The sequence below is a fragment of the Eubalaena glacialis genome, chromosome 18 (assembly GCF_028564815.1).
Source record: "Eubalaena glacialis isolate mEubGla1 chromosome 18, mEubGla1.1.hap2.+ XY, whole genome shotgun sequence".
Taxonomy (NCBI): Eukaryota; Metazoa; Chordata; class Mammalia; order Artiodactyla; family Balaenidae; genus Eubalaena; species Eubalaena glacialis.
In genome coordinates, this window is record NC_083733.1 from 6,645,254 (window position 1) to 6,668,156 (window position 22,903).

General features: G+C 41.9%; 1 protein-coding gene across 3 annotated transcripts; it reads left to right on the forward strand.

The window, feature by feature from the left end:
* The first annotated feature begins 1,168 nt into the window (after positions 1-1,168).
* On the forward strand, positions 1,169-22,514 carry MPHOSPH6 (M-phase phosphoprotein 6). Of its 3 annotated transcripts, XR_009697864.1 has the most exons (7): positions 1,169-1,252; positions 6,337-6,449; positions 11,577-11,667; positions 14,093-14,187; positions 14,646-15,012; positions 21,531-21,622; positions 22,483-22,514. XR_009697864.1 is itself a non-coding variant. In XM_061173389.1 (6 exons), the coding sequence occupies exons 3-6, from the start codon at positions 6,340-6,342 to the stop codon at positions 14,776-14,778; spliced, it is 429 nt and encodes a 142-aa protein (XP_061029372.1). In that variant the 5' UTR covers positions 1,177-1,252; positions 3,184-3,260; positions 6,337-6,339; the 3' UTR covers positions 14,779-15,339. The 3 variants fall into 3 exon arrangements, 2 of the variants coding, with proteins under 2 accessions (XP_061029371.1, XP_061029372.1); XM_061173389.1 differs by lacking the exons at positions 21,531-21,622; positions 22,483-22,514 and adding an exon at positions 3,184-3,260 and having other exon boundaries at positions 1,177-1,252; positions 14,646-15,339; XM_061173388.1 differs by lacking the exons at positions 21,531-21,622; positions 22,483-22,514 and having other exon boundaries at positions 14,646-15,339.
* The last annotated feature ends 389 nt before the right edge of the window (positions 22,515-22,903 follow it).

The following is a 22,903-nucleotide window of genomic DNA, read 5'->3' on the forward strand; positions in this document are numbered from 1 at the left end:
ATGAATAAGTTTCTATAACCACTTACCACATTATCAGGACTTTCTGAGAAAACCTGTCAGGGCATGGCCATGTTTTATTCATGTGTCAGCTCTCTGGTCAACCTCAGCTCTAACACTTACTAGCTGTGTAAACTCTGGTAAGTCCCTTAACCTCTCTGGGCCTCAGGTTCCCAAACGAATACCTTCTTCAGAGTTCTTATGAGGATTAAATAAAATAATACACGAGGGATACGCAGCATAAGAATTCGGCATACAGTGCACGCTATCAGCTGAAAAGCTATTAGGCTGGGTGTTTTCCAAAGTGTGGCAGCTGTGAACGGTGTGACAACTGTCTTTAGGTGGTACACGGAGCATTAAAAGTATCATCTTGGCAACGTTCTTTTAATTCCTCGGATTAAAACAAGGTCATGTTCTCATGCTCGTATGTCTTTGACATCTACCTCTTCCTATTCTTCCTCGTTCACAGATCATCTAGGTTCAGAGACGCACACACCACTTAACAGGTGGATTTAACACTGTTTGTAAGGGCCATTCTGCGGCCAGGCCGCCTGGGTTCATCCCCCACCTCCCTCCCTCCCTCTGGCTTTGGGCTAAGTTCTGGAATCTGCCTGTACCTCAGTTTACTCAACTGTAACAAGGGGATAATGACCGCCCCATAGGGTTATCGAGAATATAAAATGAACGTATGACACGTAAAGTGATGCAGAACATAGAAAGCCCGCCAGCCACGTCAGAAACACGTGAAAGAACCGGTCGGGGGGGTGGGGGGGCGACGGCTGGTGTGGCAACTATCTCAAAGGTCTCACCAGGGCGACTGGGTCGGCGAGGCAGGACGGGGTCCGTGAGGCGGGCGGCGCTCAGCCGGTGCGCGGCCTGAGGGGCCCGGTCGAAGCCCTCGGGGAAGGCCGACAGCGGCCAGGACTCCGGCCTTCTGCGGCTGCGGCCTCTTTGGGGTCTCCCTCCCGGCGTCAAGTCGCTCTCACTCCTGCTTTGGCGGCCGCGCCTCTCCCCTGAGCTTCTTCACTAGACGAGCGCTCCCTGAGGCGACGCGCGAAAAGCGCGGGCCAAGCTGAAGCGCGCGAAACGGGGGCGGAGCCACGGGGCGGGACGACGTGATGTACGTAGAAGGCGCCGACGCGCACGCAGCACTGCGCATGCGCGGCGGACCTAGTGGCGGGGCGCGGCGGCCGGGGTGATCAGTATGGCGGCCGAGCGTAAAACTAAGTTGTCCAAGAACCTGCTGCGCATGAAGGTGCGGGGACGCGAGGGATGCGGGTCGGGCGGCGGGAGTACCCGGTCTTCCAGACGTGGCTAGAGCCGAGGCGGCGGGCGTATGGGGGCATTCGAGAGGCCCCGGAGGACCTCCAGCTCCCGCGGTCATTCATTCACTTAGCGCCTGCTCTGCGTTAGGCACTGGGAACCGGATTATAAATCCGTCGGATTCTCTTTTAAAGCCCGCGGCCGGATAGGAGAGACGCCTAAGCAGGCAGTTAGGATGCAGTGTACTAAGTGCAGTGATGCTAGAGTCGCCGGAAGCCCCTGGAACTTACTTGGGCTTCTGAGGGAAGTGGCGTCTAGTAGAGACTGAAGGGTAGTAGGGAGGGTTGGGTGCATAGCGGCATAGACTGTGGGGAAAGCGAGTTCAGAAGTCTGAGAAGTAAAACCCCAAAAATCCGTTATTTCCAAGAACTAGAGGTCATTCAGTATGTCTGGAAAGCAAGTAGCAAGAAATGGGCCTGGAAAAGGAGACAGTAATCACAAGATGCAAGGAATTTCCGGCCAGGTTAAGGACTTTTTTCTTTATCTTGTGAGCATTGAGAAGCAGTTGAGCACCGGGGAAAGTATCATGAGCTGTGCTTTTTACTTTTCACCGTTACTTTAACTGCCCAGTGGAGAATACATTGGTGAAAGAAAGACCCGACAAGGGACCAAACTGCAGTCCTAACGACCAGCTAGAACTAATGATCTGGGTGAGGGGTTTCAGGTGATGGTGGGAATGGAGAGAATTTTAACAGTTGAGGTGAAAGTGAATTATGTCACCCAACTTGAAAGAAAAGTGATTTTCAGATTTGAAATTGAATCAGTTTAACCAAACAATTTCAGAGTTGTGTGGGGGAAGACAAGGGTGTATGAAATGAATACAGGAATTAAAACAAGAGAAACACCCAAGCCTTAAAACTTAATAATAGTGGCAAACATACTATGTGGTAGACATTCAGTGCTTTGCATATTATAACATGTGAAATCCACGTAATAACCCTTTGAGGTGGGCACGATTATTATCCCTCTCTTACAGCTGAAGCACCTGAAACAAGAAGTAGGTAACTTGCCCAAAGTTACACAGCTAATAAAGAGTATTGGTAGGACTTAAACTCAGGCAGTCTGGCTTCAAAGCCCCTGCTCTTAATTACTATCTGTACTGCTTGTCGCTGAACACCACTCATAGATGCAGACTGTTAGCTGTCATGTTTACAGAATAATGGAATTTCCAGTGAAGGGAAGCAAGGCATGAATAATGTTTTGAAAGATTGGAGAGTAAACGTTGCACGTGCAAGACATGAATGGAGTTGAGCTAGGGTGTAACTAGGGATGAATAGGGAGAGTGAGGGTGCAGGGTAAATCATAGCATAATTTATCATTTCTAAAGTACTTCTTTCAAGCATATTAGCAAAATTTGAATCTTTACTGAACAGAGTTTTTATTTTTGCTTATGGTTTGTAACATTATGTAAGCTTCAGAGAAGTGGATTGGCAAAGCAGACACTGAAAAGATTTTAGCAGTTGTTTTAGCTCTTGGAATAAGTCAAGTGAAGATGTGCTGGGTAATTAGGGCTCAGACCAACTATCTGACTCTGGAATTAGGAAAGAAGAAGTTAACTTAAAAAAATTATCCACCCCTACTTGAGTGATTGGGGAAGACACAACTGGACATTGGAAGCAAAGGAGAGAGAAAAAAATTACCCAGGTTCTCTATGTGGGTTAGCAACTTCAGCCATTGATGAGAAAGAACTTACTGGCAGGATAGCAGGAGACACAATATATACAGATAGAGTGGGGTATCCTTTGAGAAGCAATGGAGCAGCTGCATTAGGTTTCCTTATCTAGCGTAGCTGTTCAGCCAGAGCTAATTGTAGAGTAAGAATGAGAGGGTTGAGGATTTAATATTGACTCATTTGTTTTCTAGTGTACTCGAATTCCTCTGTCTTGGTCAGCTATTGGGGGCTGGAGGGTGATCCTGACCAGAAGTAGAAAGTAAAGGAGGTAGGTGGAAGGTCTGTCAGTATGATGGAATGGTTGTAGAGAGGGTACTTACTTGTGATCTTAGCTCTTTTGGACTCTTAAGACAGAAATTAGTGAATTTTTTCTGTAAAGAGACTTTAGTCTTGTGGGCCAAACGGCCACTGTTACAACTACTCAGCTCTTCCATTGTGGCTCAGAACCAAATGAATATGACCTTGTTCTAGTAAAGCTTTATTTACAACAATATACATCCAGCCTAAGGACTGTACTAGTTTGTGAGACCTGCCCTCAGTCATCAGTTGTGAGTAAAGTTAAATCACTATCTTTAGAGTATGTTCTTAGATGCTGTAGAGTCAGGAGAATTGAGGAGTTGCTTGATTCATATTCACAGGATGATCTGTCCTTTCCATGTGTATAGAATGTGTGTGTGTGTCTGTGTGTGTGTTTGTGTATTTTGTATACCATAAATAATATCTACCTGACTAAAATTAGGAGGTAAAAGGGCAGTTGGGCAGGATTGGTGAGTTTCGCCACCAAGAGTATAAGTGATGAAATGAAGCATCTAGGTTTAAAGAGAACCATCCAAGAAAGGGAGTCTGGAAAAATAAGACAAGTCTAGACTCACGTTCAGAGAAAATTTATTGAGTTCTTCTCAGGTACCAAGTACTGCCTGAGTACCAGTAATACAAGATGAACAAAAGACATGGTCTGCTATTCATAATCTTAGTCTTTTGGGAGGCACAGAAAAAGCATAATGAGCCAGCGTTCATAAGGCTGTCTTAGAAGTAGGGAAAGGTATTCTTTTATGGGAACAGACCTGAGAAGAGCTTGGCCAAAAAAGTCAGGGAAGGCCCAAAGGACACATGCTCTGGGCCTTCCCAGAGGAATATTTTGCCAGGCAGAAAATTGAAGCATGATGTTGAGTAGCAGAGGCAGGAGGAGTGGGAAGTACAGGGTATGCATTACAGAAATGGCCAGTTCTTCTTTCCTGCGGTGAGGCTATAGACACAGAGGTGAAAGGATGAGGACCACAAAACACTTTAGATAGATTGCAAACGTTTCTTTTATGTCTATTTAAAATAATGATAGATTCACAGGAAGTTGCAAAAAATGTAGAGAGATGCCGTGCACACTTCACCTCCCTGTCTTATATTGCTAGAGTACAGTGCAAAGCCAGGAAATGGACAGTGGTACAATCCACAGAGCCTGCTCAGATTTCACTGTTTTACATGCACTCCTTCGTGTGTGGGGGCAGGTGTATGTGAGAGTGTATATCGTGTGTAGATTCATGTAACCATTACCACATTCAGGATACAGAATTGTTCCGTCACCACCAAGTTCCCTTGAGCGACCCCTTTGTAGCCACGCCCACTCCCTTCTATCATGCCTAACCTCTGACAACCACGGATCTGTTCCCCATTCCTATAATTGTGTTACTTCAAAGATGTTGTATAAATGTAACCATTACAATGTGTAACCTTTTGAGATTGACTTTCTTCACTCAGCGTAATTCACTTGAGATCCTTCTAGGTTATTGAGTCAATCAGTAGTTCCTTTTTATTGCTGAGTAATATTCTATGCTATGGACGTACCATATACTTAACCATTCACCTCTTGAAGAGTATTTTGGTTCTTTCCAGTTTGGGACTGTTGCATATAGAGCTGCTGTGAATATTCTTGTATAACTTTTTGAGTGAATGTAAGTTTTCATTCTCTGGGATAAATGCCCAAGAGGACAGTTGCTGGGTTCTATGGTAAGTGTATGTTTACTTGTGTAAGAAATTGTCAAGCTATTTTCCACAGAGGTTATACCATTTTACTTTCCCACCAGCAGTGTAGGAGTGATCCAGTTTCTCTACATCATCATCAGAACTTGATGTTATCACTGTATTTTAGTTGTGAACATTTTTCAAGTTTTTTCATTTCATTTTGTAGCCATTGGTAAAGCCCTTATGCCTAAAAATGCTTGTGTTTTTGGAAGTGCTGGAGTAGAGGGGAAAGTAATATGGAGCCTGGATAAGGGAAATAAATGGGGATTAATGGAAACCAGTGGAACCCTAGACCTAACTTCTGGGATGCTCCTGGATGTTTTCTGAATTTATTTTTTCCCATATTGATACTTTATCATTTTGCTGCAGTTAACTTCTTGGTTTGTTCGTCTGTCTCCTGAGGAAGTATAGCTATTGTTTGTGCTAGGAAGAGACTAACAGCAGGACTGGCCTGTTTTGAGTTGAGCTTCTGCAGATTTTAGAGTAAAGGGCAGCCGTAGAGTTGATGAGCGTTTCAGAGGATAGATGTAAGTGAAGAGCAGCGGGGTTACAGATGCAGCTTTGCGGCCATCTGTGTTCACAGAGCCCTTACAATGCATCATTCGTCATGCTGGTACTGATGGAGATGATCCAAACACAGTCCCTGCCCTGAAGGTCTTGAGAAAAAACAGATACTCAAGAAATTAAAATGTCCTGAGACTAGTTGAAGCTGCCATGGGAAGCTTCTAGGAAAGAGATGCTGATTTCGCCTGCAGCTGTCAGGGACGATTTTACAGAGTTGGAGTAGCTTTACCAATGTCAGAAGGGCTAGAAGTTGGCCAGGTGGAAGAACTTGAGAAGGGCATTACAAATCCAGGTCAGCAGGTGCAAAGGCCGATGGGCTTCCCAGGTCAGAGAGACATTCAGATAGTACTGAGCATCCTCTCCTTTGTGCCCCCCTCACTTTCTGTCTCAACCTGCCTGTCCTGCTCTGTGGATCAGTCTTTTGTCTTAGCCCTTGCTCACTGGCTATTATGTAAAACTGAAATATTTAACGTGATACTTACTGAATACAGTTGGGGGGTTTTGCCTGTTTTATTAAATCAGAAAAACTAAAATGTGGTAAAGCTCTTTTAAAGTCTTCTAAAGGAAGTACACGTGTTGCTTTTTATGTGCTCTCGCAGGCTCCCTCCTGAAGTGATGTCAAGGGCAGGGCTAAGCTGCTTGGTCACCCCACCCCCACCCACGAGACGGGATTCCCAGAGAAATGAGGGAGGGCAGGTTTAGTTTTCCTCAACTGGAAGTTGGGAAAAATAGTTGCTGACACTGATTTTGTTTCGTTTTGACAGTTCATGCAAAGGGGACTGGACTCAGAAACCAAGAAACAACTAGAAGAGGAAGAAAAGAAAATCATTAGTGAAGAGCACTGGTACTTGGATTTGCCCGAGCTTAAAGAGAAAGAGTAGGTTTTTTATGACACTTTGGACGTTCAAAGGGCCTGTAAATGCGATTGATCATTGCATGACATAAAACCCATGAAATAGTATCTATTCAGTTTCTTGAACTAGCCTTGCAAATTTTTTTTAATTATTAAGTCTATAAGAGTTCTAGTTTGATTTATACATTTTTATTGGTCCTCGGCCGTCATTTATAACATCGTTCTTTTTTTTACATTGAATAAAGGAATCCAGCCTGTATGTCCCTGGTAATAACTGGAGACCTTTTATGAGAATCAGTAATGTGCTCTGTATCATATTAAGTTCTGAAGATTAGGTGTGTTCTTCAAGCCTCTCCAGTTTTGTTTCAGTAACAGAGTTCTCCATTAGGCTGAGCTTTGTAAAGGCAGGTCAAGAATGTTTTGTTTATTTTCTTTTTTTTAAATTTTTGCTATTAATACCAGTCATCTTAGCTAAGATGAATTGAGTCTATAATGTGTTCTAGGAACTGGGCTAAGCACTTTACATCTCTTAATTATTTAATCCTCATAGCAAACTTGAGAGCTGGCTACTATCATTCCATCCATTTTATAGTTGATGAAACTGAAGCTTAAGGGAGGGTAACTAGGCCAGGGTCACCAGCTAGTCGTTACTGAAGCTGGATAACACACTAGATCATTTCTCTTCCACCTCTAAGCTTGGTTGATGCATGATAAATTTTGAATGAAGGAGTGACGGATTCACATCATCAATTAATTTTTCTAAATTCTTCTGGAAGCTATTTATCATTTCTCCTTGATGCTTTTCTTACCTTGGTAACCTCTGTGGTATGGCAGTTTTATTTAAATTTTGTCAAATGACTGAAGATGCTGCTTATTGTCTCCAGGCCCATTTATGTCTTTCCTTTCCATACCTTGTAATTTATTTTTTTCTTTTTAACACATTGTTTTCCATGGTTCATTTGGCGGACTTTTTCTGAATCTTTTCTGGAAGATTAGACATCCTTCTCTAAAGATAGAAAGTACGTCCCACCAGGAGGGATGGAAGGAAGGTACTTTGTTTTCTCTGCTTGCTTCTCAACTTGCTTTTCTCTTGCTTCTCAGAGGAAGCAAGATGTTAGTGAGGGAGGCGAAGATGATGCTGAAGATGGTATGGATTTGGGAGCAGGGGTTGGTAGGAAGGGACCATTACTGGTAAGGAGCTATAATTTAATTTTATGCCTTGGCTAAACTTGCTCGAAGTTTTGCCACATGTTTTGTTACTTACTTTTATTGAAAAGCAAGACAGTTTGTATCCTGTTTTCAGTATTGTTTTTTTTTCCCCCAACACAGCATATTAGTCCCAGAAAAATGACCTCTAGACTCCTTTCCTAGGGAGGTAGGTGTCTCAGTCTGTTCAGGTACTATAACAAAATACCACAGACTGGGAAGCTCATGAACAACAGAAATTTATTTCTTACAGTTCTGGAGGCTGGAATTTTAAGATCAAGATATCAGCATGGTCATGTTTTGATGATGGCCCTCTTCCTGGTTCATAGCCAGCGCCTTCTTGCTGTGTCCTCACCTGGTGGAAGTGGCTAGGGATCCCTCTGGGGTCTCTTTCCTAAGGCCCTAAACCCCTTCATAAAACCCCACGCTCATGACTTATGCACTTTCCAAAGGCCTCATCTCCTAGTACCATCATCTTTGAGGGTTAGGATTTTAACATACAAATTTGGGGGTGGGGGGGACACAAACATTCAGACCATAGCAGTAAATAATAACCTTTTGCCATCATTCAGTGTCCTATTTATGTATAGGAACGAATTATCAGTTTAGGATGTTGGCAGGAAGAGATGACACCATCAAATTGGGTAATTTGAGGAGCGTATAACAGAGACCACCAAAGTGTGAGCAGGTGTAGGGAAGCCGCTGTGGACAGTGCAGCACCTTGGTGGCTTGTATAGTAGAAATAATTTCCACTCCAGGCCTGGAGGATCAAGGGGAGGGAATGGTTACTGAATCTAAAGGCAGGCTGTGTGGAGAGAGCATCTTACAAGAGCTGCTACCTTTATTTGAGGGCACAGCCAGCCCAAGTAATCCCATAGGAAGGGAGCCAGCTGTTCCAGACAGCAAAGGAGCCCTTCCATGTATTACATTCAGGTCAGCCTCCCAAGGCATTGATGGTGCGGGGGGTGTGGGGAAAGTGGGGAGTAGATCTGGAGGGGTAAATAGATGGTATGTCCCTGGGGTGTGTGTGTTTTAACACCCCAAACAGGGAGACAGTGGAATGGATTGGTTAATTAAGTGCATGGGCTCTGGAGACAGGCAGACCTGGGTCTGAAGCCCACCTATGCTACTTGCTTACTTGGGATCTTGGGCAAGTTATTGAACCTGTCTTTTGTCATTTGTATATTGGGTGTGATAATAGTATCTGTCACATTATGAGAAGTAAATGAGATAATGTATGTGAAGCAGTGACCACAGTGCCCGGCATAAAGCACAAGAAATGTTAGCAGTATATGTGTTTCCTTATACTTGAATATTATGAAATTCACCCACTCTTTTTGCTCATTTGTGTCTGTGAATCTTTACTTGGTATTGTCATCTGAATTATTCCAGAGGGTTACTGCTATCTGTGAAACTGGAGATTGCATTGTGTATATGCTGTGGGAGTCTAGAGGTTGCCATTCAGCTGCCCTGGGCTATATCTCAGTGACTGTTAGGGCTGTTCAGTGTTAACACCTCTCCTTATAGGACACCCCTAGCCAGTGACCAGGCTATGTAGGGGGCTGAGGGTCTGGCTTCTTTGTCTCAGCTTGGAACAACTGCAGGGCTTCCTAGAGTTCCTTGTAGGGGGTGAGGTCTTGGCATAGCCACGTTGCAAGTTAGCTTCTCCCTCAGCCCAGTCTTGCAGTCTTCGTTTCCATAGAGGGGCATCTGCCACGCAGCACTCACCAGTAAAACTTCTGCACATAGCTCTGTCTCAGAGTCTGTTTCCAGGGAACCTGACATAAGATACTTAGTGTAAATTTCTAGGAATAGAATTTACCAGATCCAAGTTTTTGCTGTGTTGTGGCTATATGGTTTTTCTCCAAAGGATGTGCCCTGGTATAGAGGATGTGAGTATAGCCATTTTAATTACTCCTTTGCCATAGGATGTTGTTTAAAAAGTATTTTTGCCTCCTGTGCGTCTCGTGCTTGTGCATTGTGGCCTGGTGAACTTCAAGAGCTGTGAGGTCTGAGATTGACCCTACTTAGCAGACTGACAAGTTAGCCTGCCACAGTTTCATGGAAACTGGTGGAAGGTACGAGATTCCTGAGTCAGAGACAGAGGACTTTATTACTCACAGCACAGCAGGCAGCATGAGCATCACGTTGGCATCATTTCGCCTAATCCCAGGGAGGAGGATGTGGCACCCACAGTAGGTTTGCATCACAGCCAAGTCCTGAGCTTAGGAAACCTGAGTCTTTGATACTAGACTGCAAACAGACTTGCCCTTGGCTCCAAGGGAGGCATTATCTTTATTATACTGGGCATTAAGCAAGTCTGCGCTTTGCTCCAGAGGAAGAATGAAGGCAAAGCTCTGCCTTTCAAAGCTGTTCACTGTGCATATGTCCTTAAAAAGATATTTCAGAACAAAAGGGCATTTAGTGCCTCACTCACAAGGTGTGCTAAAATGAGAGCGACCCATAGAGAATTGTTTCTCAGCAGTGAGTTTTTGCCCTGTTTTGCTGTGCATATTATTTGTGGCTTTAGGCAAGTTTGTTTATTTTTTTCTGAGCAGTAGTTTCTCATCTGCAAAAATAGATGAATATTTCCCTTATTTGCTAGCTGAATTAGTGTCGCTCATCCTTGAAACTATGCTGTAGATAACAAAGCACTTATGCTCCTTTTTATATTAATGTTACAGTTATTGGGCCAATAGAAACCCATGGGAAAACCCTCTGAGGGGCCAGTGGCCCTACTATGAATCCTTTCCTGGCCTTTGGGTCCACCTCTTGACTTAAGTGAATGCTTAAATGCATATGTATGGTGCTTTCCTGAGGGAGATGATTTACTGGGGACATTGGTGATGTTTTATCACCTGTACTTTACAAGAAACAAGATCGGCCAGTTGAAAGGGAATCCCTAGTTTATGGAAGAGGCACATGTTCAGGAGAACATGTGCCTAAATTCATTGGTTACAGTCAGAGGGCTGGTTTGGTACCAGTTGCTCCGTTGTGGCCAGGAGTGGAATAACCTTCTTCATGTTTATCCATTGTATAAGTCTGTCATTTATTATCTGGCCCCCCTCTAGAATATAACCTCCATGAGAGCAGAGCCTCTCAGTAATGGCTGTCTCCCCAGCTCTAGAACAGTGCCTGGCACACAGTTTGGTTTAACAAGTGTTTGCGGAGTGAATGAATGAATGAGCGCATCTTGACAAGAAGCAGGGCAAGATTGCTTGACAAGGAACAATCTGCCATAAAGGCTAAGTATTTGCTTTCCTGGCTTGCTTTATGGTTGATTGCCGGGCTGTAGTCGGATATGCTTACCTGGAATTGGGGTCATAAACTGGTGACTCACGGGAGAATCCCTTTTGGAGACTGAAACATTCACACTTGCATCACATTTCCAGGGCAACAGTGCCTCCTGGATGCCCTCTCAGCGGCAGTGTCATTTTTACCAGGGTGGTTTTGTAGCATGAGTTTGGTTTGGAGTCAACCACCTAGCTACCCTGTTTCTGCCCATTTTCCAGTTCTGCTCATCCAGCTCTCCCATTGATTCTGTGAGATACCAGTATCCTTATAATAAATTACTTCTCTGCTTAAGTCATCCAGGGCCAGTCATTATTTATAGCGAAGAGCTCCAAGTAAAACACTCTTTTAAAGCTACCTAGGACACTAATTTCTGCAGATTTAATAAAAACTTGGTGGGGGTGTATAAACATCAAGGAACCTTTGCTTCACTTTTGGAAAATTCAGGTGCCCTGCCGCTCTTGCCTCCTAATGCTTTTGTTGACCAAATTAATCAGTTTTTATTTCTAATCCTAGGTTTGTAATATTACTGTATTTTTACTTGATTCCGCTGAGAACCATAAGATCTATTTTTCATTTGAAATCTTGACTTTTATTTGCTGTGCTTTGTTATAAGTAGTCATGGTATTAATACAGGTTTATTTTCTCGTCTAGGAGTTTCATAATAGAAGAGCAGAGTTTCTTGTTATGTGAAGATCTTCTCTATGGAAGAATGTCATTCAGAGGATTTAATCCTGAGGTTGAGGTATTAAATATAATTGCTTCACATTTAAGATTTTTTTTTTTTGAGTTTTTTCCTTTTTTTTTTTTTTTAATTAATTTATTTATTTTTGGCTGTGTTGGGTCTTCGTTTCTGTGCGAGGGCTTTCTCTAGTTGCGGCAAGCGGGGGCCACTCTTCATCGCGGTGCGCGGGCCTCTCACTGTCGCGGCCTCTCCCATTGCGGAGCACAGGCTCCAGACGCGCAGGCTCAGTAGTTGTGGCTCACGGGCTTAGTTGCTCCGCGGCATGTGGGATCCTCCCAGACCAGGGCTCGAACCTGTGTCCCCCGCATTGGCAGGCAGATTCTCAACCACTGCGCCACCAGGGAAGCCCCACATTTAAGATTTTTGCAATTGAATTCTTTCTGCTAATAATTGGGTTTAGGTTTTTCTCCACCAGATACCATTTCTCCTCATTATATAGAAAATAACAAGTCTTGAAATATTGCCATAGCTATTTAAAGAAATTATAGGCATTGCAGTCTAGTTTTATGATAGAATTGAGTAGATAATTTAATATAGCAGTGTACAGTCCTGGACAGTGCCACTGTTAAGTGTTAGAATTTTACCTCAGTTCTTTTGCAGGAATGTCAGGATTTTATTCATATGATGCTATTACAAAAAATTATTTTCTGGCATCTATAAATGTATCTTTTCTAGTGGAAAAAATGTTACTTAAAATTTGAGTAATTTGACTTTTTAATGGACAGGTTTTAATCCAAGCTTGTAAATAGATTTTTAAATGAATCTTTGGAAAGTTTGTCTGAAAACGAAATATTCAGCTTATAACTGAGATGTTCATTTTAATTTTCCTGCCTCGGGTTTGTAGAGAAGCACAAACCTTCGTTTAACAAGTAATTATTAGAACTCTGGCTTATATATTGAAAGCCATCCTGTCAGGTACTTGACCGAACCAAATGGAGGTTTGTGGTATAAAGCTTTAGTTTTGTAACTATCACTTGAAGCCACGGTTTCTTAGCCCTGGCACTCTTGACATTTGGGGCCAGGTTATTCTTTATGGTGGGGGCTTTCCTGTGCACTGTAGGATGTTGAGCAGCATCCCTAGCTTCTGCCCTCTACCCACTAGATACATATATACACCCCAGTTGTGGCCCCCAAAGATGTGTCCAGACATTGCCAGAGGTCCCTTGGCAAGCAAAATCATACCTGGTTAAAAACCAGTTCTCTCAGGATGCTCATAGGAACCACAGTTAACCAAACTAAATGCCAGGGTTTATTTAAAGATTGTAGGTTGATTTTCTTTTTTTTCCTTTTTTGAGGGGGTATGATAATTAAGGTGTTAATTTTACTTTACACAGAATCAACACAAAGTGTTTGTTTTTAATATATTTCCTTGTTTTGGCCTGCTTAAAACTTTAGATTAGGAAGACAAAGAGGACAATGGGGTAAAAGGGAAAAAAAGATAGCAAAGATTATGAACGGATGATGCCCAGAGACTAGGGTATTGGGCGGGCAAGGACTCCAAAGTATGTCTGATACAGTGGGAAAAGGAGTTGATCCTGGCCCTCCAAATTTGATGTGGGAAGTTATTAGAAAATGACTTTAATTACTGGCACTCTGTAACACTGAATATATTCTCTCTGGGAAAAGGTTTTGAACTGTTTGGCTTGCAGATCTGAGCTGTCATAAATTGTGAGAAAAGTTCAAGGTACCTGGTTATAAAAAGAATGATACCAACTTGAGAGTACTTACTTTATTATAAGCAGGGTAAACTTAGAACACATTTTTTAATATCTATGTGTTTCTAGTGATAAAGAAGGTAGTATACTTTTTTTTAAGTCTGTCAGAGGATAACTATCAAGAAAAGGTTAATGTGAGAAAAAGAAATGAAGGAGAGACCCATGACATATGGACATCATGTGGAAGTCAGTGCATTATCCACCCGCGTGTTCAGGGGTGAGGAAGGTCTCCCAGTTATACCAGAGCCAGCCTTCCAGTTCTTCCAGCAGTTTGCTGCTCCCCTTCCCCAACCACCACCAAAAACTGCATTTAAAATTACTCTTGACTGTAATGTTTCTCCCATTTGGCTCAAAGTTGGGAAGTTCAAAGGGTATCTGAAAGTTTACTTCTTCTTTCCCCCAATCACTAGAGTGTGTCAGCAGTGTGCCTGCTTTAGATACAAGTAACTAATAAATTTATGATCTAAAATACATTTAAACTCATTAACAGTAAGTCTAATCTAGTGGAGCTTTGTCTTATTATTTTTTTAATTCAGCGCTGGCTTCTATTAGCATATTGTAGAATAAAGTATTATAGAGAATCCCTTATAAATTTTGGTTAGTCGTGTAGATTCTGTGGCTTCTGTGTCTCTACCTTCAAATACATTTGACACCAGTTCCTTTAACAAGCTTTTTCCAGCCCTGCTAGTCCCCATTGTTGTATTTTTCAGAAATTAATGCTTCAGATGAATGCTAAGAACAAAGCAGAAGAAGTTGAAGAGGAAACAGTGGAGCTCGATGTGTCAGATGAAGAAATGGCTAGAAGGTAACTGTTACCTTGGACCAGCTTTATAATCTGAGCCCAGCATTCACTGGCTCTCACATGTGCACTCTTTCCGCACGGTGACTGGTCTACCGTACCTTTGAAGGGAGTACCCCAGCAGGAAGTCATCTTGGCTTAGTCATCTTCTAACATGGCCTGGGGTGGATTTATACCTGTCACAGGCTGGCAAATTGAGGGCTTATTTCTAGTGCTGCTTCTAATACATATTTTAAAATATACATCTCAATTTATTTAGGATAATGCAAAACCAAAAAAAAAAAAAAGTGAAGAATTTAATCGTTCATAGAGAAGTTCATAAATTTTAAATCAGATGGTTTCTTTTAATCAAAGTTTTGATTTTTCTTATTCTTTGTTGCGTATTTGGTTTGATATTCTTGACAAGTCTTGATTCCTACCTTTTTTATTTGAAACTAAACTTGTTCTGTATATCATCTTAACAGATATGAGACCTTGGTGGGGACAATTGGGAAAAAGTTTGCCAAAAAAAGAGACCGTGCCAATTATGAAGAAGATGAAAATGGAGACATAAAACCAATTAAAACAAAGAAGATGTTCTTAAAGCCCCAAGATTAAAACGGATGCCTTAAGATATGGCTCAGGGTTGCCTTGTGAGAATTAGCACGTTTTGGAACTCATTCTGTTGGTTCCTCTATAGTTATTAATGCTGTAATGTTTATTTGTAAAGAAATGTATAATTTTGGCAACATGCTGTTTTTGGAACAGATGTGTGATGGATGTTATACATCCTTTGCTTAATGGTATTCATCAAGAGTGGATTTTTAACCCTTGATCTTCAACTATACATAGGTACGTGGTTGCTTCCTAAAGAATTTTTTATCAGATTTTTTTTAATATAGTTCTCCAGTCACTGACCTTGAATTGACTCATGTAAACTAATACCAGGGTTTAAATTGCCCTTATGTTTATAATCATGTCAAGTCAGTTCATACATATATTTCGGAATCAAACATCATGAGAATTTATTATATGTAAATTCATCAAGAACAAACATGCCTCTCCAGGCTGAAGTATTTCCATGCTACCAAGTCAATGTCAGTGTGTGGAATTATGTTTTTTTGTTTAAAGCCTTTAATTAATTAAGAAAAATAATTGTTCTGTAATAAATACCTGTTTTCATGTACTTTTCATTCTCTTATACTTTCAAATAATAATTTTAGTCTAATTCAGTGTTGGAGCTTTTGTCCAATTAGTAACTTCTAAAAAACAGCCATTAATTTAGAATATGGTGATGTATTAGGTTGAACCATAAGAAATTGCCTTTTATGGGTCAAAAACAATTATCGATTTTTGATAGTTCAGCCCAGTAGAATTTACCACCAAGCAGACCATCTCCTAATCTGAACCTTATTCTAAGTAGTAAATATAGAAGCCCATGGAATTAAGTGTGTAGGTGTGTCTGTCCGTCTGGAGATATGTACCTAGGACATCTAAGAAATACTGATTTCATCTAATTATGATCCCAGCAATTAAATGAGGTGCATTTCTCCTCTCTCTCTCTGAATCTCCTTAGATTCAGATTGCTCTGTGACCTCAGTTCTCTGGTGGGTTATGAAAAGGTTGTGACTTTGAAGTTAATCTGACTCTAATTCATTGTGAAGGTGAGGACAGTGCACCTTCTGGCTCCCTACATCCTGGGGCAGAAGCTCGAAGTTTTTCACAGTGCTTCGCCGGCACCACAATCCATGGATTTATGGAATCCCTCATGATATTCTGCACAGCCTTACTTCCGATAGCTGAACCCATTTCCCAGTAGAAGTGGAGCAGTGGGCTTGTGCCTCTGGAATTCACTGGTCTTAGCACATACCCCAACACCCAGGAGCAGTGGGTGTAATAGGATGGTGGAAGGGTCTACTGAAGATTCAGTCACAGCCCTAGGTGGGGTACAACACTCCATCTTACAAAATGTAATTTATGTTTTGAACCACTGACCACTCAGATGGGGCTGTTGCTCTCATCATGGTCAGAATGTATGGTCTGGAATCAACAGAGGCAGAGGGAGTGGCTCCTCTCACTGTTACAACACCCAGTAACCCACTTAGGCATTTTGCTTCCTGTCCCTCAGTTTTGACCTCCATTGTTTGGAGATCTGGCTTCCCAAGGAAGGTGTGCTCCCACCAGGGAGGACAACAGTGGTCCCATTAAGACAGAAATTGAAACAATCTGGTCATTTTACCAGTAAATCAGTGGGCAAAGAAGTTTACTCTCCTGGCTGGTGCATGTGATCTTGGGAACAAAGGGACATTTGTGTTGTTCCTACACAATGGGTGATGAAGAAGGATGTCAAACCCAGAGCATTCTCCAGGGCATCTTTTTTAGCACTTCCATGTCCAATGACATTTTAATGGAAAACTACAACCTCAGAGGTGGGAACGATTTCAACCCTTTAGGCTATGAAGTCTTGGGTCACCCTAGCAGGTGTCAACCCTGAGCAGTTGAGATGCTGGCTGAGGAAAGAGGAAACATGGAGTGTGTAGGGAAAGAATGAAGTTTATTAACTTGCGACCCTTACAGCCTTGCGACCAGTTACAGGAACAAGTTACGGAGCAGTTTCACATCTTTTCTTCCTTGGTGTGTGTGTATACTAACTTCTCTCCCCTCCTTCCTCTTATTATTGTGTACATTTTTTTAAGGAGGGTTAACTTTGCTCCCAGCCTTGAGATAATAGAATATTCAGATGGGTCTATGACTAAAGTCCAGGTGTAACTGACAGGAGATAAGATGAATAGTGTGACTGTTTCCCAGAAACGGATACAATGTCTGCTGGGATTTTGGAGAATGAGTGAGAACATCTTTTGTACAAAGGATGTTTGCAATTTGTTAGGTAGAAATGGAGTTTTTCTTCTGGGAAGTTTAATCACGTTTAGAAGCGTGTGTATGCGTGCGTGTGTTCACGCACGCGTGTATGCTGAATGGCCCAAGGGACAGACTGTTGCAAATATTAACCTGTTGTTTCTCAGATTCAAACACTCTTCTATACTCAGCTTTTGATGCTGGGCTGGCACTAGGCAAACCCCATTTCTCATTTGCCAGCTGCCTCCTTACTAGGATCAGCCGATGGAGCCCAGAAGGAGACAGCAAAGCTGGGGGGGAAGAAAGGGCTTGGCCCTTCCTGTCTGCTTCCTCTTTGCTTCCTCTTCCTTTGCCTACCCCCCACCCCCCCCAAACAATACCTCTTCACCCCAGCAAAGGCTGGCGTTCCAGTCACAGTTGTTGATGACACTTTGTGCCCCTCAGATGTCTGCCTGATACCCTGGCCCACAGGGCCCCCCACTGAGCTCAGAGACACTGGTTTTAACTGAGCAGCAGCTTTTTTAAGTTTCTTTTTTTTTTTAATGTGGACCATTTTTGAAGTCTTTATTGAATTTGTTACAATATTGCTTTTGTTTTATGTTTTGGTTTTTTGGCCTCAAGGCATGTGGGATCTCAGCTCCCCACTAGGGATCAAACCCGCACCCCCTGAACTGGAAGGCGAAGTCTTAACCACTGGACCGCCAGGCAAGACCCTGAGCAGCAACTTCTTGTCAGAGGTCTTGAGTTTCAGCTCTCCAGGGCCCTCCAAGCTTCTAGAATTGAACAATTTCAGCCTCTTCCCTAAGAGTGGCAGCTTCCTGCATGATAACCTTAAGCGTTCTCTTTTTGCCTTTTTAGCTTTTTAATACGCCATTAACAATTGTTTATGTTAGATTTCCCCTGTTAAAATAAGGGTGGCTTTTATCTCCTGACTAGATTTTGACAGATACAGACTCATCCTAAAGCAGTAATATCTGAAATCATGGGCTTGGTATGGCTTGAAACCCTGCTTTTTCTAATCTGCATTCAAGTTTACAACTATTAAAGTAAGGACGTTCAACCCTTTCCACTTCCTGGAAGTTATCTCATGTAACCAGAAGTTAGCAGACCACTTTTTGGAGAACACTGCCCAGCACAGTAATGCCCATCGGCTTGGTTGCTGAGTCGTTCATGTTCATCCCCTTAGTTGTCAAGCTGCTTACTGTCCTCTAGGGCAGGAACTATATCTTACCTTTTTTTATTTACTCCTGCACTTAGCAAGGGATATGGCTCATATTAAAGGCTTTGATAAATGTTTCTTAAATGAATGGATTTGGGAACCAATTGGCCTACAGAGCATGTTTAAACCACACGGCTATGGAAGTAATGACCAACCAAATGAGAAAAAACAAAGACTTTCTTCTGAGCTTGCTGTATAGCTAGGGAGTCAGCCGCCATCACTTGTGCCTTAGCAGAGACTCAGGCAGGCAGAGAGTGGGGAAGCTTTACAGTGGGAAAAAGGGAAGGGTTAGGCGTGCCTTGATTGGAGGCTGTTGGCATGGGAAAGCTATAGGCGGCCAACTAGCAGCAGGGTATCCTAAATCATTGGTTAGGGTCTCGTATTTTACTTTCTCTAGTTGGTCCCAAATCGGAAATTGGGACAAAAATTAAGGAAGTTGTCAGTTATTAACCAAGTCCTGACCATATGGGGCTGATTGTTACAAAGTTATTTTTTAGCTTCCTGGATTGTCCCTGGAGATAACCATCTGACTTCCTGCCAAGTCTGGCTTGTAGCAGGCTGGCTTCCTGAGTTGTTTATTATAAAGTTTGATTTCTTGGGCCGGTTGCTGCAGGTTATGAATCAAAATTCTGTTTTTGTATGTGGTCTGGCCATTTTCCATTTGTGTATTCAGTCTCACAATGCTCAGGTTTATTTCTAATCGTACTATAAAATACAACCACTTGATCATGTCTCTGAGGAAGCATGCACCCAATTTAAGAAGAGGATGCCACCAGTGGGATCAGGGATGTTTGTGCTCCAGCCATTAAAGGAGCTGCCTGTGCTGGAAGCAGACCCTTCAGCGGTTAATGCCACAGAGACAAAGCCACCAAATCAGGCGACTGAAACTTTTTGCCCTCCCAGATCTTGGGGAAGAAAACTGAATACCACTGGCTAATGGATAGAAAATTCAATTTAAAAGATAATCATCATTTCATGCATATACAACCAGCCATTCGCTGACATTCAAGTTGGTTGACGAACTTTATCAAAGTGGGCTATTTGGGGAGGGAGAGAAGATATAGCTATAATAGTAATTGCAAGAAAATCTCCAGAGAACTTCCAGTGTTTAATGTCTTTTATGAAGATACCAGTTTCTCCACTTGCCTACTGAAACACTCATACATTTTCCCAATCCTGGCTTCAGAGAACACACAGGTGCCTTATCATTTGAGTCCAAGGTGTGTTGGCAGCTTCTTAAAAGAGAGTCTGTGGTCTGACCTCCCCTCTCCCTGTAGGCATAGCCTTCCATAAGCAGTTTACTAAAATTATTTGGTGTCTCTGTAAGTTTTTATAGAGCTATAAGCCTCTCACTACACGGTAAGTTCTAATTTTAATTTTAATCATTATGAAAGTCATTAACCCATAAATGGACCCTGTTTAACCCTCTTTGGACAAAGAAACTATTTACACAGAGAGGATACTACTTTCCAAGCCAGCAGCTCAATTTTATATCCTGGAGTTTCCTTCCAGCATATTTAGCTTGTTTTCCATGTGGCCCTGTGTTCTCACTTGCCCCAGGAAAAAAGATGCACTGGTTTCAGACATTCATTGTAAAGTAGGAGTCCGTGGACACGCTTGCACAAAATCACACTGTTCTCCTTAAGGCGTATTTAATCTGGATGGTATCCCTTGCTAATTTCTCTTCCATCCGCATTGTCCGGATGGGAGAAAAGCCTGTCTGCCCATGAGTAGCAGGGGTAATCATGTGTTGTTGCAAAATTGCAGCAGGATCAAACAAGACCATCCAGGTAATGAAGATGACAACCTGACAAATATTGGCAGACTATGATTCCCAGCGACTTGTCTTCCTCCTCTCCCACTCATGGCAGGCTCTCACACCCACGTCCCCGTCTCCGACCTCTGCTCTGACCATTGTCCCTGATGTCACTTTACCACATATGACACCCATGTCAAGTGGATCGGTCCTTGAACCTTCGCTGCTCCCACCTCAGATTCTCATTTAACCTCATCGGGGTGGCAACAACTTAAAAATGGAGAATAACAAGTGTGCTGTTTGAGCCATAGACCAGATTCTGGAGTCCATGGTAACAGAAAACCTGAGCTACCTCAGGAGTATAAAGCACAAACCCACACTTGATCATCAGAAACCCTAGCAGGTATTTAACCAAGAAGGGAGCTGGTAGTGGAGGACCCAGATGTTACCTGGAGGAAAATGAAGCAAGGTAGAAGCAGTTACTCATACCACTGCAATAGCCATGCGAAGATTTGTCATTAAATGTCAGCCATGTGCCAGGAATATTTCTGATATTATTCGATTGTTTGTTTGTTTGTTAAACAAATGTTGAGTTCTGACACTCAGCCAGGCACTGACTTGTGGGCTGGAGATATCATTTATTGCCTCCATTTTATCCATGAAGAAACTGAGGAACAAAGACATTCTGTAACTCACCTGATGTCACACAGCTTTTAAGTGATAGAGCAGTATATGAACCTAGATTCGCTGAACTCAAAGCCCACACTCTTTCTCTCATGTCACACTACAGGGGAAAGCAAAAGACTAGAATTGGGAAACAGGCATAAAATAACCTAGCCCCATAAGACCCTAATTTTTCCCAAACAGAATCTCACAGAATTATATCGTACTACCTGGTATTTTTTTAATATTTCCTTTTTTCTAAATTTACTTTTTCCAGATGGTATGGGTTAAATTCACATTAATAATCTGTTTTCAACATAAATGATTAATTTCATAAATAGGGTATTCTCAATATTAGTGATCCCGTATTAAGAAAGATTTCACATGTCAATCTATGCTAACAAAAAAATTGGAAAAGCAATTATTTGATGAGTGCTCACTTGGAATATAACTGTGTCATCACATATTCATTTAGGTCATATTCTATGATATATTACCTAATTTCAAAGCAGGGATTATGCCTCACTGTTCTTTGGTTCCAAACCAAGTTCCTCATGTAGGGCTTTGTAAAGAAGTAGATATTTAAAGATAATAGTGAATTGAATGGAAAAAAAATTTTTTTTCTGTTTACCTAGCCTCATATAAATGTTTTTAGTGACTCTCTGTGAATTTATTTAATAAATATTGGCTCCTCAAAGATTTTGCATACTTCACGGTTTTGCAGGATAATTCTATCTGCAGGCATATATTCACAAACTCAAAGTCTTTAGTTGAAGTTTCAAGAGTAATGGAGTAGAATTTCAGTACCTTCCCCAGGAGGTTAGAATTATAAAATTCTTAGTTTGGGATTTACTTCTCCCTTCTGATTTATTCCAGGCACCAGATTCTACTCTCTCTGTCAAGCAGAAGATGCAAGGCATCTGAGGCTGATTCTTCCCAGAAATTAACTCCAGGGCCCACCCCATCTGGTAAGATCTGGCTGGGGAAATTCCCAGGTAGAAAATTAGAAGCAACAAATGGCTTCTTCTGGCTGCCTATGGTAAAATAGGTAAATATGGTTTTAAAAAGCCAGAGAGATGAACTACAGAAGGAACTGTCTAGTTTTGTAGCAGAATTTAGAGGAAATGTGAGGGACAAGGGTGGTCTTTCTAGCAAGCAAAAGGTCCTCAAAGTAAGAAAACGCAAAGATCAAATCTGGAGTGTTGTCAATAAAATTTGGTCTTAGAATAATTTTCAGGTAAATTGTCAAAGTCAAGGATGCAGCTGTAGACCATTTTCTGATTTTGAGATGTCAGATTTAAAGGTATGTCTCCTAGATCTTCTTTGTTATGTAAGAGAGATTCCAAGAATCTTAAGGGGGGCACTTTGTTATGCAGCAATACCTAATGAAAATACCAACTTTAAAACATTTGCCAATCTTATCTGTACGAGGTGTGGCACTTTGTTTCTTTCATCTGCATTTCCCCGGCTGCTAGTGAGTTTGGGAATCTTTTTTTTTAATTATTTATTATTTATTTATTTAGGCTGCTCCGGGTTTTAGTTGTGGCACGCAGGATCTTTAATTGCGGCATGCGGACTCTTACTTGCGGCATGCATGCAGGATCTAGTTCCCCGACCAGGGATCGAACCCGGGCCCCCTGCATTGGGAGCGCGGAGTCTTACCCACTGGACCACCAGGGAAGTCCCGGGAATCTTTTTTTTTTTTTAATTGAAGTACAGTTGATTTACAACGTTGTGTTAGTTTCAGGTGTAGAGAAAAGTGATTCAATTATATATATTTTATATATATCAATATATATATTCTTTTTTATATTCTTTTTCATTATAGGTTATTACAAGATATTGAATGTAGTTCCCTGTGCTATACGGTAGGTTCTTGTTGTTTATCTGTTTTATATATAGTAGTATGCATCTGCTAATCCCTAACTCCTAATTTATCCTTCCCCCCCACCCCTTTCCCCTTTGGTAGCCATAAGTATTTTTCCTATGTCTGTGAGTCTATTTCTGTTTTGTAAATAAGTTCATTTGTATCGTTTTTTTAGATTCCACATGTAAGTGTTATCATATGTTATTTGTCTTTCTCTGTCTGACTTACTTCACTTAGTATGATAATCTCTAGGTCAGCGGTCCCAAACCTTTTTGGTACCAGGGACTGGTTGCTTGGAAGACAGTTTTTCCAGGGATGGGAGGGGGGGTGGTTCAGGCAGTAATACAAGCGATGGTTCAGGCAGTAATGCGAGCTATGGTTC